Source organism: Nymphaea colorata, chromosome 12 (assembly GCF_008831285.2).
Source record: "Nymphaea colorata isolate Beijing-Zhang1983 chromosome 12, ASM883128v2, whole genome shotgun sequence".
Classification (NCBI taxonomy): Eukaryota; Viridiplantae; Streptophyta; class Magnoliopsida; order Nymphaeales; family Nymphaeaceae; genus Nymphaea; species Nymphaea colorata.
The window spans coordinates 3,604,656-3,620,246 of record NC_045149.1 but is presented as its reverse complement, the minus strand read 5'-3'; the positions used below and the strand labels follow the sequence as shown (position 1 = coordinate 3,620,246).

The 15,591-nt window shown below is 39.5% G+C and overlaps 1 protein-coding gene and 1 long non-coding RNA gene across 7 annotated transcripts in view; one reads left to right on the top strand and one right to left on the bottom strand.

Moving 5' to 3' along the window:
- Positions 1 to 955: 955 nt before the first annotated feature.
- Positions 956 to 3,503, bottom strand: LOC116265835 (uncharacterized). The gene is made up of 3 exons (XR_004175201.2): positions 3,303 to 3,503; positions 2,336 to 3,145; positions 956 to 1,484 (listed from the first exon to the last, which is right to left on the bottom strand). It is a non-coding gene; the product is annotated as an uncharacterized LOC116265835 (long non-coding RNA).
- Positions 3,504 to 3,875: 372 nt separating this feature from the next.
- The window catches only part of LOC116265833 (MLO-like protein 11), a 64,862-nt gene continuing 53,146 nt past the window's right edge, over positions 3,876 to 15,591 (top strand). For 2 of the 6 annotated variants that reach the window (XM_050080826.1, XM_050080828.1), the window contains exons 1-4: positions 3,876 to 4,268; positions 4,550 to 4,607; positions 4,815 to 5,059; positions 6,370 to 6,486. In XM_050080826.1, the coding sequence (XP_049936783.1) occupies positions 4,140 to 4,268; positions 4,550 to 4,607; positions 4,815 to 5,059; positions 6,370 to 6,486 (549 nt within the window). In that variant the 5' untranslated portion in view covers positions 3,876 to 4,139. Of the gene's footprint in view, positions 4,269 to 4,520; positions 4,608 to 4,814; positions 5,060 to 6,369; positions 6,487 to 15,591 lie in introns of all 6 variants that reach the window. The other 4 variants (XM_031646782.2, XM_050080824.1, XM_050080827.1 and 1 more) reach the window with 4 other exon arrangements.

Genomic DNA, 15,591 nt, shown 5'->3' with positions numbered 1-15,591 from the left:
TCAAGGGTCTCTCTTTCTCTCTCTCCGTCCCTCCAACTATCAGGCCTCCAACGGTGATCGCAGACAGCGACCTTGAGAAGATGCAGAGTATTGTGTGTCGTTTCGAACTCAACCAACATGGTAGAGGTGTTGTCCTACATCAGTCACAAGTTTGATCTCTTCTCGTCTCTCTCTCTCTCTCGTGAGACGGTATCACTCGGCGTGGGCTTCACCAATTGAAACCCTTGATCGATGCTCTCTATCAGTTTGGTTTCTCTGGTCAGGGTTCCACCGATGGAAACCCTTGACCGAGGCTCTTCCTCTGTCATTTATTTTTTCTCTTCCTTCACTCTCTCCTCTCTCAAATGTTATCATTTTTTTTAAGGGTTTCATTGTTCGCTGTGAGATGTGGATGCAGATTCTGACCAACTCTGGTGTTTGATGACATGCCGGAAAGAGGGCAAATGCTCAAGGATAGTTGATCTTGGAAGCTGCAGAATAGCAACAATAGAAAAGCAAACGAGAGATTGTTGGATAAACCTATAAGAAGCAAAGCATGATATCACCGGAGAGATTTGGCTCCTCGCTCAAGGTATGATTTTTGTGTTCCTTTTTCTTTTTGTGTTATTCATACGAGGCTTTTTCTTTAGCAGAGTCAAGCTCTTTGTTGTCTGTGTTCTGATCTCAAGTTTTCCTTGTTTTCTCCTTTTGCTTCACTTTAGAAACAGCAAACAGATTTGGCTACTACGAACTTTCGGCCGATGGTGAGCAAAATTCCTTACATGATCTGCTAATCAGTGGGAATTCGGCCTCCTTTTTTTTGTTAAGATGGGGACGGTTTTGTATTCATCACTTTTTCAATATGGAATGAAAATAATATATCTAGATACAATATGTAAGTGTCCAATCGAATTCGATCCATTGCTCCCGGCAAGGGTGGGACTTGAAAGCACATTTACAATCTGAACAGGTGGAGTAAGATTTAAATCATTTTCTCTTGAACATTATTAATCTCTTTGGCTAGCTAAAGAATAGGCTGATCTCTTAAAGCATTTATATTGTGTCTTGATCTCCAAAGAACATCTGTCAAATGAATCAGCTAGCACCAAGAGGAGAAGAGTTCTGATCGTTTATACTTCCATGATTCCTTTTACGCCACTGTAGGAAGCAAAGGGATCAGAATGATGGAGTGGGGAGACGGTGGCAGTGGTGTCGGGAGTGAACAAAGGGATCGAACTGGAGATCAACTAGCAGATCGCAAAATAGGTTTGCTGCAATTGCTTCATGAATTCTAGAACATGCCGAGTGATCCCCTCAATGAAGGAACAAATCAATGAAGGAACAAAACCCAATGTACTTATGAGTCGACTCCCCATCAGCATCTTGCTCCTCGATAAGAAAATGTTCAAATAGAGAAACATCATCCTGACCTCCACGGATTAAGATCAACTTGGTATTGACACTTCTTTCTTGCTTCAGTTTATTAATTGTGGCTCGCAGAAGACCTGAAAATGCACATGTAAAACAACCAACACCCCAGTAAGCACGCATAGTTTGATTTCATGTTTCACAAAGAAAGAACACAAAAAAAAATTTGAGTCAACTTGTTCATGCTGGTAGACAAAAACACTAGGTTCTTGAATTAATGATGCATGCAAACCATAAATATACTTTCATAAGTCCGCACAGCATGCTGTTAAATTCTCAATAAATTAACGTTGCACTCACCTTGATCAATATAAGATTTCTGTTTCAAAGTTTGCCGATAACAGCAAACCAAACTAAGTTCTTCATAAACTAACACTACATGCTTAGGTCCACATGGTTAAAGAAGCAACCAGGTTAAATAAAATAAACCGTTTGATCTGAAAGTGTATCGTTGATCTGATAAATGTATCGTTTTTTTTTTCTTTTAGAGCTGAACATTCGGAGCTTAATATCATGGGGTGATTAGATTAATTTGGATTTGTAGAAAGAAAAAAGGTAATGGAGTTATATATGCATAATTAATTTGATCTAAATCCAGTCCATTTGCAGCGTCATCACAACCATCTAAGGGCGGCAAAGTGCAATTTTCCTGAGGTCTAAACTGAAAAAAAACATCTCCCAAGTCCCAACCATGAGACCCATTTTTCCAATTAACAACTTGTTCAAATCTTGTCCATGATAAAATAGCAAATAATTTTTATTTTTATTTTAAATTGGTATAATCGTTATGAGTAAATATTATGCAACATTTGTTCACTTTATGAAAATAAAATGGATAATTATTACTGCTTTCATTACTGCTATTTCACTATTTGTTCAATATCTGTATCCACCGAACGAAAAGGAAAAAGCTGGTGAGGGGGAAGACCTAGATGAAGCGCATCGAGAATGCCACAAGTAGGCAGATGACCTTCTCCAAGCACCGGAATGGACTCCTCAAGAAGGCCTTAGAGCTCTGGTTGCCCTCATCATCTTCTTCCCTCGAGGCAAGTTGTATGAGCTCTCCCACACCTGGTACGCCTTACCAATCGGTCCCCGCCTCCTTTATCTCTCTCTCATGATTCTTCTTGAGTGAAATTGAAATGGGTTGTTCGATTGTTCCTCATGGTGGTTTGTTTGAAAAAGATTGACAAAGCTCGTCTAGTTGAGGTGCCAAATCAAATCTTATGTGTAGAAATTGTTACTTCACAAATAACCCCATTCTCCTCGGTATTTCTAGGGTTAACATCTCCCCCTTTCTCTATGTTATCCTAATAATCCATGGCTTCTACTAAGGGAGACCGAGGATAAAAGGTTACAGGAATCCCATCTATATGTATATGGCACTACAATTTGCTACCTTAGTTGAACTAATTTCCTTAGATTCTCTGAGGAACTTTATACCCTAAACAAGAAAACAAGGATGAAAAGGGCCAAAACGTCACCCTCATCAGCATCAGAGCTTCAAAACCCTCTTGTTCAACCTCAGCAATGGAGAATGAGCTGCGTTGAGAACCGCCACACTTTCTCTCACAAAGCTGCAAAAAAAGCCCTTAATCTTCCAACATGACTCCTCCGCCTTCTAGATTGCTTCTACGCGAATCAGAAGGGCATCTTCCAAAGAGAGTTGGGAAGATAAAGATGGAAAGTACCTCCGAATGGAAAACCTACTCAAGGTTTCCCACCTCTTTTAGAAATCCTACAGAAAGGCCACCAATGAAACTGATGTAGGGAAGAAGAATAAAAAAAAACATGGCTGTTCTTCACGGCAGAAGAACAGTAGACGATGCTACCTCTGAGAGAGAGAGAGAGAGAGAGAGAGAGAGAGAGAGAGAGAGAGAGAGAGGGATAGTTACCTGTAGCGGCGGGGAGGGAGAATTCAAGGGGTAGCGAGCGAGAAAGCAAGGAGGAGAACAAAGATTTGCAGGGGAGGATTTGCTTTTTGTCGGACAAGCTTTAGCCTTCAAACTTTTTATTCGAAGCCTTGCGTTCAGCCCTTCAGGGGGTGGGGCTTGTCGATTAAGGGCATGTCTTCCTGTTCTCGACGGACGACATGTCTTCTTGTTCTCGACGGACAAAAGAACGTTGTGTCCTCAGCGGTCTTTTGTCTGTTGTTTGGACATATTTTCAGAAACCGAAAAAGAGTATATTAGTCAAACCAAACGCCCTCGTGAGGATCAATTTCAACTTGAAATTTTTATCCGAGTCTACACCGCATTTCCGTCCCGTCAAACGGCCCCCGAGGCAAAATAAGATATTGTCACACATTTCACCATCCACCAGACCCATGTCTCATAAACCCCACTAAGGCGCACACCTTTATCCTAGACGGGCCGAGCTACAAGACATATAGCTTACAAAGAATGGTCTACCATAATGCCTATTGAAGCTGTTCTCAATCTCTGGCCCCATTGTTCATGTTTTGCTGGGATCCATCTTCATGAGGGGTTTCTTTGGGGTCTTCCTTGTTGTTCTGGACAGTAGTGTTTTACCTGAGGCAATTTCTTCTGTGGATTTGTGCGGAACGGTGATGTTGCAGGGGGGATGTGGGGTGGGGTGAAATCTTGAGGCTCTCGAGTGGAGAAGAAGCAGACCGAGCTGCCTTTGTGACTGAAAGAGCTGAAATATACTATGTTTTGTAAAGCAAAGTGGAGGCTTTGATGTGAAGAAGAAGAGGGAGATCGGAGGTAGGGATGGCTCAGATAAATCCAGTGGAGGCAAGATCGTTGGCGTTCACGCCAACGTGGTCAGTTGCGACCGTTCTGACAGTTTTCGTTGCCGGTTCTCTGCTCATCGAGCGCTTGATCCATCGTCTGAGTGCTGTGAGGATCTCTCTCTCTCTCTCTCTCTCTCTCTCTCTCTCTCTCTTTTGTTGGTGTCTCTGGAACAGTAGCCTGGACAGCTTTTTTGGCCACGGTAGGGGATGGCCTCTGAAAAATGATTTTGTATTTTTCGATGATTTGGCTTGTTATCTCTGGAACCTGATCCCTAAAATTGTTGTTGAATGTTTCAATTTATTGGCATGAAGAATCAAATTACTTTGATTTTATTTTTCATGGTCCATTCTTGTGAAGGGAGCTGACAAATGCTTGATTGCCTTTAGTGGTTGCGAAGAACCAAACGAAATCCGTTATTTGAAGCGTTGGAGAAAATGAAAGAAGGTATGCCACGTTAACACACACGGCTTTTATATTGACCGGTGTTAGCTAGAAACCGAGAACGCCAATGGACTTGATCTGTATATTGTATTAGGGAAGGGTTTGTTTTAGGAGGTGATTCTTGATGTGTTGTAGAAATTCCTTCTAGGGATACTTGTACCTCATCTCTGCTATGTAATTACGATTGACATTTGGTTATCTTGGTTGCAGAACTCATGCTCCTTGGCTTCATATCACTGCTTTTGGCGGCTACTTCAGGCTTGATTGCTAGCATCTGTATAGAATCAAAATACTACACTAGTAAATTCTCTCCGTGTACTAGATCTGAGGCTGAAGATCCTGCAGCACTTGCAACAGAAAATGGCAGTCTGCAAGGACGGAACTTGATCTCTTCTTTTATCCGCCCAAAATTGAGGAGGAAATTAAGTGTTCTGCATCACAACGCTTGCAAAGAGGCAAGTTATCAATCTTCATATCATGCTATTGACCAAAATGGCCACGAGGCTCCATCTTACTCAGGCGACCTGGTTGGATTTAGGTGGACCGCCTCCCTCACTGCATGGATGGTGCTATAAAATAATCTAAAAACAAAAAATTGTAGACTGTTACTGCAAGTTGCAGTTACAACACCTATTAGGCTGTTTGATGTAACTGAAATGCGACAGGGTTTAACTCACAGTTGCTAGACGCAACATATTTTGAAAATGTCAAGAAGCAAAGGGTCTATGATGTTCTGGGATCAAAAGAGGAATTAAATAAAGTGATGGAGCAATTGATTTGAATGGACAGAGGGCATTAAGTGACCAATAAAATGAGAGTTGGACAAAATGCTAATAGAGACCAAATAGAACTAAACAAAAAAAAAGTTAATACAGATATGTTTCCTTTTTTGAACTATCAAAAATAAATATGTTTATCTGGTAGATAGATTAAAGCATGAAAAATTAAAGCTTTCACAATCTTAAAACTAAGGTATATGCAAAATGTTACAAATGTATGTTTATGTCATAGACAAATTAAGGCATGAAAAATTAAAGCCTTTACAACTTCAACATTGAGTAAGATATGCATCCTTGCCAACATTAGTATATCAGTTATGACTAATCATAGCGACTTTTTCTCATAATATCCAATTCAATTTATGCAAGAAATATTGTAAAATTTACAGGCAATATAATGAATATATTTCTGTAGTAAGGTTTATTTGAGAAGAACATGTCATTAGTATCAGTAAGATGGTAGGACTAGCATGTGCAAAATAGGAGAGATCACAGGCGAAGGGGAGTAACATTAGAAAAAGCACAATGAGAACTGGTGGGAAACATGTAGAAACTACAAAAGTGAAGGATAATGTTCTCATTGCATTCTCCAGGTGAGAGATGAGCTTCCTATATTAGAGCTTCTTTTATGAAATAGGAAATAATAGAATTGAAATAACCCCTTGAGAGGATACCTTCCCTAGGGATCCCCAGCTTAGTGGTGAAAGATTGCTTTCAGGATTATGCTTCATCTATTAGTAGCTGCACCTGTAGGACCTTCAGCTATGGTACAAAACTTATACATTTCTGGGTAATTTCATATGCATCCGATATAATTTTTGTTTTCTCTTCTCAAAAGCAACTTGGCAAATTAATGTCATTTATGTGGTATTATCCGTATTATCCTTGTCTCACTGTTTTTGCATCTTCTTACTGGTCTGCTTTTGCTTTTCTTTTCCCCTCTTTCTGCATCTTCAGGAATCAAGAATCTTATATGTTGTGTGCAGGGTCATGAACCTTTTGTTTCATTTGAAGGATTGGAGCAGCTTCATCGCTTCATCTTTATTATGGCAGTAACTCATGTCTTTTATAGCTGCTTGACGATGCTACTGGCAATTGTGAAGGTTATAAAGAATACATGTACTAGTAAATTCTGTGAAAAACCATTTAGCCGATTACTCATGTGCTTATGAAAATGTTCGTAGAGGGACTGAGCCACAAGACTTTGTGTCCATATGACTCCCATGCGACCTAAAAATTATGTGCAACTTCAATCTTATTGAAAATAGAGAAAAGCTGAGCAACTTGGGTTCAAGCTAGAAATACTGTATCATAGTATCATTATATCGTGTCTGAATGCCTCCTTAGGAAGTGAATCTTACGTTTTCTTTAGACGTAAAAAGGACTTTTATGTAAACTTGAAAATGTTTTCCAAAACTAACTGAACACTCAGGCTGAAATAACAGTTAAAAAGATGCATTAGAGACTGAAGAGAATCAGGCTCAAAAGCTTTACAAAGCATGTGAATAGTCACCCTTTATATAAAGGGTGATTACATACGAAGCCATAGAACTAGACATTGGACTAGTTCCATCGGCTAGAAGTCTAGCTGTTGGGACTAGTCAACTCCCAGTCAAAGTAAAAAAGAAAAAGTCAAAACGGAAAATAAGAAACAAGGAAAGTAGATAAAGAAAAGGAAAAATTACATAAAGATCCTAAGTAATATATATATATCTATATATATATATATATGAAATATTATATATATATATATATATGTATGTATAAATCTGGACACATACATTCTAACATTTGATACTTTTGTTTCTGATAATTGATGGAAAATGTATTTTATGCACTCTTTTTGAAAGATTTATTTTATGAAAATAACTTTGAACCACAATATGGTACTTATCTGGCCTATGCACTCCTATAGACTGTTAAGTTGGGCCAAGCCCACAGGGAACATGTTATGTTGAAGAATTGATATGATGATTTGAGCCCACAGGGAATGTGTTATATTGAAGAATTAATATGACAATTTGCTTATATAAAATTCAGATATGCCTTACTAAACATAAATGACAAGGCTGTTCTACAAAATCAATTAAGAAAATAATTCTACCTATTACGTTGACTTTATAACTTCAAAATTATTATAACCTGAATGACTGAATAAAACAAGGAAATAAAAGCCTAAAACCCAGGAGCGTCTTCTGCTTTTCTTCCTGGAATTACTAGTTCAATCACCACCTGCAAGGCTGCAACAACTCCATGTAATCTTCCTCAGCCTGCCTTCCACCTGCTGTGCTTCTTCTCTCATGACGAGCAGGCTCCTTCCAACTAAGAAGAAACAGAGGACATGAGGAAGCACAAAGATTTGAATTAAATTGTCTCTAGTTGCCTATTCTAAAGATAAAACAAATAAATTTATTAATATAAACTAAGGAAGACAGATAAAACCTCCATTAAACGGAATGAACAATAACCTAAAACAAATACATTAGCTAAATACTCAAATCAAAATCGAAAATACGTGGACGACTATGCAAATAAAGGAACTCATGAGAAGCTATTTACCTGCCTGGAGCTAAAACTTTGCAAGAAGCAGATTCTAGATGATAAAAAATTTAAACTGACCTAATAAGTCTGTATAACTTAACTAAATCCAGAAATAAGCGAACCTAAGGCTGAAATAAAACACAAAATTAGAAACAAAGAAACAGCAGATTGGCTAATACTAAATTAGTCTACTTTACACTAACAAGTAAGGTTTTAAAATCCATTGACTTGGGGCTCATCTTGGAGTGGATCAACTCATGGTTCGCTGGGTCTTGGTGGTGGCTTGTCCTGATTTTCACAACTTCATTTTTGGGATAAAATATATTCACAGATGTATAGAATAATATTATTAATTAATTATAACATTGATATATTATGTATAATAATGCATATGCATAATATAAAATGCAATTCTTATATGTCTGCTGTAATTCACAAAAAACGTGAAAAAATGCAATAAATTAAATTGCCGTTTAAAACTTAAAAAACGCATTTTTTGAAAAAAATGTTAAAAACGAAAAAAAACACGTTTTTAACTCGTTTTTTTCTCTTTTTTTTCACTTTTTCGTTCCTTTTGACCAGGTTGAGGACTAAGGCTCACCTGACTTTTTGGAAGCTGGTAACGAAAAATAACATTTATGAAGCAATTATACCTGAAATTAAGCATGACCCTTCAGCACCTTGTGGGATACTAGTAAACCATGTGTGTGACTGGCACTCTCCTATAACAGGTCTGGCCCTCTAAATATATCCATGACTGACTTGAACGTAGCCAGAAATAGGGTGCCAGCTAGTGAATTCCAATTGAGAATTCCAATCTAAATGAAACTAAGTAAAATAGACTGTTTCTAATTCAAACAAAACTAACTGAAGCACAATTGATGAGAAAATAAAATAATTTAAGAATCAAAGAAAGAACCCTAAAACACACTCAAATCTAACTATAGTTGACTTAACGACGATTCTAGAACAGAATGTAACTTAAATAAATAAAAAACAATCATGAAATAAAATCTACATACTCTAACCCTAAAATAAACAAGAAGACTGGTGATCAGCAAACAAGAAGGTGATCTAGTTCTAAAAATCCAGTAGAAAAATTAAGAACGGCCTCTAATTTAGACTCAATGACCTAAGTACCATTTTAGTTAGCCTGGGGGTCGAGATAGGACAATCCAGTAAGAATAAAACTGGACCATTTAGGCAATTGACTGCAAATCCCAGAACTCCACTAAACAGAACCTAAAACAGATTACCAAGCAAACAAATAACAAAATTTAAGAAAACAATGTAAACTGTTAAAGATACAAAAAGGGGTTTTCTGAAATATTAGGAAGTTAGGGAGGATCTCTTTAAATGTTTTGTTATTTTTAGTGGCTTCTCTTGTAATTTTCCCTAACCCTAATCTCTTAATAGAGATTAGGGTCACGTAATGAACTTCAACTTTTTGCCGCCTCTCTCTCTCTCTCGCAACATGGTATCAGAGTGGGTGTGGGCATCGACGGTAGGGTGCGCTTTCCGGTGACCTTCTCCGGCGACCATCTTCTCCGGCGACAATCTTTCCGGCGAACAGCCAAGTGAGTTCCTTTTTTGTTTTTTCGTCCTCTCTTGTCATCGCTACTCCTTATTCCCTCTTATCACCCAATAAGGAGACAGTGAGGGAATAGGGGTTGGGCGTGCCGTGTGAAGGAGGACCTGATCACGCCTATGTGGAAGGCGTGATCAGATCCTCATATTGGTCGTATGAAGCAGACTATTGTGGATGCAGCGTGAAGACTATTGTGGATGCAGCGTGACGTGTGACGCTGTGGTTTGTGATGATCGTAAATACAATTTCGGTAAAGTCAGGCTGCGTGAGGTGTTGTGGATGCTTTGTGGAGTCTATATGCTGCTTATAAATTCAGTTTTTTGAATATGATCAGAATTTTTCTATAGATCGTGGATACAAATTCAGTAAAGTAAGGCTGCGTGAGGACTGCTGCTGATCCTTAGTACAAGTTTTGTTTGATTTCATGGATTTCTTTGACACGTGGACAAGAAGTTTTATGAGAACTAGCTGCTGTTATAAGTGGCAGCAGTCTTCAGTCGTTGGGAGTTCATTCTTGTTTTCGTCATCGGCTGAACCAGATCTGAAGTGACAGTAATGTCCTAGCCCTCTTTCTTTAAACGTTTGCGTCAATCTGGTCTTCTTTACTTACTATGGCTGAAAACAGTAAATCTGAAGGGTCTACTGACTGCAAGATGGCTGGGAATTCATTCTCTTATGGAACCACGGTGAAACTTAATGGCTCAAATTATGAAATATGGTCTAGGGTATTCATAATGTTGGTGGCTAGTCATAGGAAGAAATATATTAGTGAGGAGGATGAACCTATTGAGAAAAAAGGAATATATGCTGCGTGGGATGAAGATAATTATATTGTTATGTCTTGGATTATGGATAGTGTGGAGTTTCATATAGCCCCAACTATTGCATATTATACCAAGGCCAAGGATATGTGGTCTTTCTTGAGAAAGACATACTCGCATGCCACTAATGTAATCAAAATCCTACAACTAGAAGAAGAGTTATGCAACATTCCACAAGGGGATCAGGACCTATCTCAATATTTTGCTACTTTGACTGCTGCATATGAACGGTTAAAGGCTCTTCGTCCACCTTGCCAGCATTGTTATGCATCACACGTTGAGACTGGTATGGTGGCGAAGTTTTTATCTGGCCTATCTTCAGAATACTCTGTGGCAAAGTCTCAAATTCTAATAGGCATTGAACTTCCAGATTTAGCAGACACGTATAATAGGCTGAGTCGTTTTGCAGCCACTCTTTCTCAGACTACGCATGACACACCAGTCTCTGCACTTGTGATATCAGGAGGACGGGGCCCTAGTTCTTTTGGAGGCACTAGGGGACGCGGTACAGGCCGTGGTGCTGGACGTGGCAGATTTCAGTGCTCTTATTGTGGCAAAATTGGTCATCTAGAGGATCGTTTTTGGGACAAACATCCTCACCTCAGGTCTAATGTTTCCTCTGGACGTGGTGGAGGTAGAATCACCACAAGCAGATGTCCTTCTTCATCCCATGCAACTCATTCAAAGGCAACAATATCTATGATTGAGACTTCTACTGATCCTTCTATATCTATGTCATATTCTCTTAACCTAAGTAAGGATGAATATGATTGTGTTCTTGCTCAGAGGTCTGCCTCTACATCTACCAATGCTGTTGTTGTAGATTCAACATTCTCTGTTGGTGCTCCTACTGCTGATCTAGGTATGACATGGATGATAGACTTGGGCGCTTCTAGACATTGTTGTAATCAACCACAAAATTTTTCATCATTTGTCAGATTTTCTACACCACAGCATGTTAAGCTGGCTGATGGCAAGTTGTCTCCTGTTTTGGGTAGCGGTGATATTTACCTTCCACATTTAGGCACTATTACACATGTGCTATATGCTCCTCAGTTTCCTGTTAATTTGATATCTGTGAAGCAGCTAACTATCGACTTACAATGTAAAGTCATTTTTGAATCTGACTCTTGTTCTTTTCAGGACTTACCAACTGGTAAGATAATTGGTGGTGGCCATGAGCGTGAGGGCCTTTATTTTTTGTCAATCCCAGTTGATGTTGCTGCATCTTCAGTCCCTTTCAAGCCTTCTCCCTTTCAATGGCATCTCAGACTGGGTCATCCTTCAGTACCAAAACTTCGTCGTATGTTTCCAGATATTCCTGCATCAGAGTCCTTCTTATGTGATGCCTGCCAGTTGGGCAAGCATACACGGAGCAGCTTTCCTTCGAGTCAGAGTCCGTCGAGTCAGAGTCTTTTTGATCTCATTCATGTGGATGTATGGGGTCCTAGTCGGGTTCCTTTTCGATCATGTTTTCGATATTATCTTGTTCTAGTTGATGATTTTACTAGAGTCAGTTGGGTTTTCTTGTTAAGGGAAAGATTTGAAGTCATATGTATTCTTCAAAAATTTATCAAGGAAATAAAAACTCAGTTTGGACTCATTGTCAAAAATATTCGTACTGATAATGCTCTTGAATTCAAGTCTTCCATTCTATTTCAGTTTTATGCCGACCATGGAATTCGACCTCAGTATACTTGTCCACATACGTCCCAACAGAATGGTGTAGCCGAACGCAAACATCGGCAACTCCTAAACGTAGCTCGTACCCTCATGTTACATTCTCACATGCCTGCCTATTTTTGGGGTGATGCTATTCTTATTGCGTGTTACCTCATTAATAGATTACCCTCTTCCTCCATTCAAGACCGTATTCCAATTCAAATTCTATATCCAGGGCGTTCATTATTTCATTTACCTCCCAAAGTTTTTGGATGCACTTGCTTTGCACATATCCTAGGCCCGAACAAAAGCAAACTTGCTGCCCAAGCCATCAAATGTATCTTTATTGGCTATTCAGCCAATCAAAAGGGATACAAATGCTTTGATCCCTTGACCAAGAAAGACATTATCAGTGCAGATGTTACCTTCTTTGAGTCTCGTCCTTATTTCCCTTCGTCAAGTCCCTCTTCATTTGAGATGCATGCACCTATACCTCTTCCTATTCCACCAGTGTCACTTGAGTCATTTCCATCATCTCAACCTAAGTCACATGAACGTTTTCTTGAGCCTCCGTTGGTTTACACTCGTCGTCTAGGTCCCTCTCTCAACCGTCCACCAGCATCGTCTCAAGAGGTAAGCTCTACTGATAAGACTGACTCAGGTTTAAGTGATGACCTTTCTGCAGCAGATCTCCCTATTGCTATTCGCAAGGGCAAGCGACAGTGTACCTTACATCCTATATCTAATTCTGTCTCTACTGCTCATCTGAGTACACGCTTAGTACAGTTTGATCAAGCTCTATCTAGTCATGTTATCCCGTCCTCGCACCATCACGCCCTGTTAGATCCACGTTGGCGACAAGCTATGCAGGAGGAAATGGATGCTCTTCTTTCTCAGGAGACTTGGGATTTGGTAGACCCCCCAACACGCTGTGATGTGGTTGGCTCACGATGGGTATTCACCATCAAGTATCATTCTGATGGGTCAGTTGAAAGGTTCAAGGCCCGTCTTGTCGCAAAAGGGTATACTCAGACTTATGGTGTTGACTTCTTTGAGACCTTTTCGCCTGTGGCCCAGTTGGGCACTATTCGCTTGATTATCTCTCTTGCTGTCCAACGAGAGTGGCCTCTTTTTCAATTGGATGTAAAAAATGCCTTTCTGTATGGAGACCTTTCTGAAATCGTTTATATGCAGCAACCACCTGCTTTTGAGCGACAGGGGGAGTGTTTCACGATTTGCAAATTAAAGAAGGCTATTTATGGACTTAAATAGAGTCCTCGTGCATGGTTCCAAAAGCTTACTGAAGTGTTATCTAAGTGTGGATTTTGCCGATCCCAGCTTGATCACTCATTGTTTATCAAGCGAGGCTCAACATGAATGGTGATATTGATTGTCTACGTAGATGATATTGTTCTTACCGGGGAAAATGATCAAGAGATAGCTCAAACAAAGGAGTTTTTACAGCAACATTTTGTTACAAAAGACCTTGGACAACTCCGTTATTTTCTTGGTATTGAGGTGGCTCGTAGTAGTAAATGTGTTGTAGTGTCTCAACGGAAATATGTTCTTGATCTTCTACAGGAAACGAGACTATTGGGGGCTAAACCTGCCACACTTCCCATGAATCCTCGTATTCATATACATGATGATGACTCAGAGCCGTTTGACTCTAGATCTTACAGATCTCTGATAGGGAAACTGTTATATTTGATTGTCACTCGTCCCGACATTAGCTTTGCCGTGAATAAGTTGAGCCAATTCATGGAAAAACCCCGAAAAGTTTACTGGGATGCAGCTCTAATGATTGTAAGATACTTGAAATCAGCCCCGGGAAAGGGGCTATGGTTCAAGAAAGGAGAATGTGTTGACATCGAGGCGTATAGTGATGCTGATTATGCTGGATCTGTAGATGACAGGAAGTCTACTACCGGTTTTTGTGTCTTTGTGGGCGGTAATCTTATTTCTTGGAGGAGCAAGAAGCAGAATGTTGTGGCTCGTTCTAGTGCTGAGTCGGAATATAGGGCTATGGCTCAAACTACGGCTGAAATGTTGTGGGTTAGATCACTACTTGTAGAGTTGGGTGTCTTAGTGAATCTCCCAATGAAGATGTATTGTGACAACAAGGCAACTACATATATCGCTAACAATCCTGTCTTCCATGAGAGGACTAAATACATTGAAGTGGATTGCCACTATATTCGGGACATAGTTCAAGGAGGAATTGTTAGCACTATTCATGTCTCCTCAGAAGATCAGGCAACAGATATTCTCACTAAAGCTCTTCCCATAGGCGATTTCCTGAGATGTTGTAACAAGCTGAGCATGATTGATATATATGCTCCAGCTTAAGGGGGAGTGTTAAAGAACATGATCTGGCCAACTAAGATTCATCCTTTAATTCTAGTAGTCAAGTAGCTTGCATTTGTGATCTAAAATCAAGAAACTGATTTTTACCTAACAAACAACTGATAAGACCTCAAAAGCAATAAGAAAAAACTGAAATGGAACTAAATTAACAAGGAAAAATAAAGAATTTGGGTACTTGTTCAATGCAAGTTTATACTGTCAAAAATCAAAGCCTAGTCTAATGCAACATGAAAACTAATCCATGGGTAGAGAATTCTAATTTGAAACATGAAAAAAGATCAAACAAGTTCTACTTACTGGCTGGTGTAGATGAGGTAGGATGAAGGACAACGGTTGTTTGAATCAGCCTGCGCTCATACAGTTCTGGTTGAGAAGAAAGGTTGACCATGTTTGGTTTTTACCATTGATCTACAGCTGCATGGCCAAAATTGTTTTCATACTAGAGGGTGAATTATGTGTCCATGCCAGAGGAGGTCCTAGGAGAAGGTACACCAGCCATTTTCTCTAAGAATGACAACTACATTGTGGAGGAAAGAAAGCTGGTTGACCTTGGTGGGCATCCAGTCCAACCATCTTTAGACCACCTTGGTTGGTTGTTTTCTATCAGCTTTTAATTATATCAGTTGTCTATAAGCACACCACAAAAGCTCCTACAGAGGGAAGAAAAAGAAGAAGATGATGGGGAGTGAAAAGAGGCACTCATCTAAATTGGAACATGAGCCCTAATATGCTGTTTAAATTGGAGACTGTGAGAATGTAGGAGAGCTGTGAGGGAAAGAAGGAAGGAAGAAGAAGAACTAAGAATAACGCAAGGGGGAGAAGAGACTTGAACCTGGAAGAGGAGGATATAGGAGAAGAAGGTGCAAAATTCAGTGTGGGTTATGGAGAATTATGCACTGAAAAATGATTTTTAAGGCGTTATGCTAGGCTTTTTGGAGCTTTATGTCCATATTTTGGATCTACACAAAGTGTTCGATCCAAATTTCTGTTTTTGTCTTTGATTTTGCTGAAATTCGAACATTGGATTCCTGGACCCAAATCAGAACAAGTCGGTTGACCTTTAAACACTATTGCAACACCAAAGCATGGGTGTAATGATGTAAAAATATGCGTAATTCTTGCTTTATCTGTTTCTTTTCTGATGCACTCAGTCGAGTGTAATGTTTGTCTTGCTTAACTAGTTATTCTGCCTATCCCTAGATTCTGCGTAAAGAACAGTGGCCATGTAG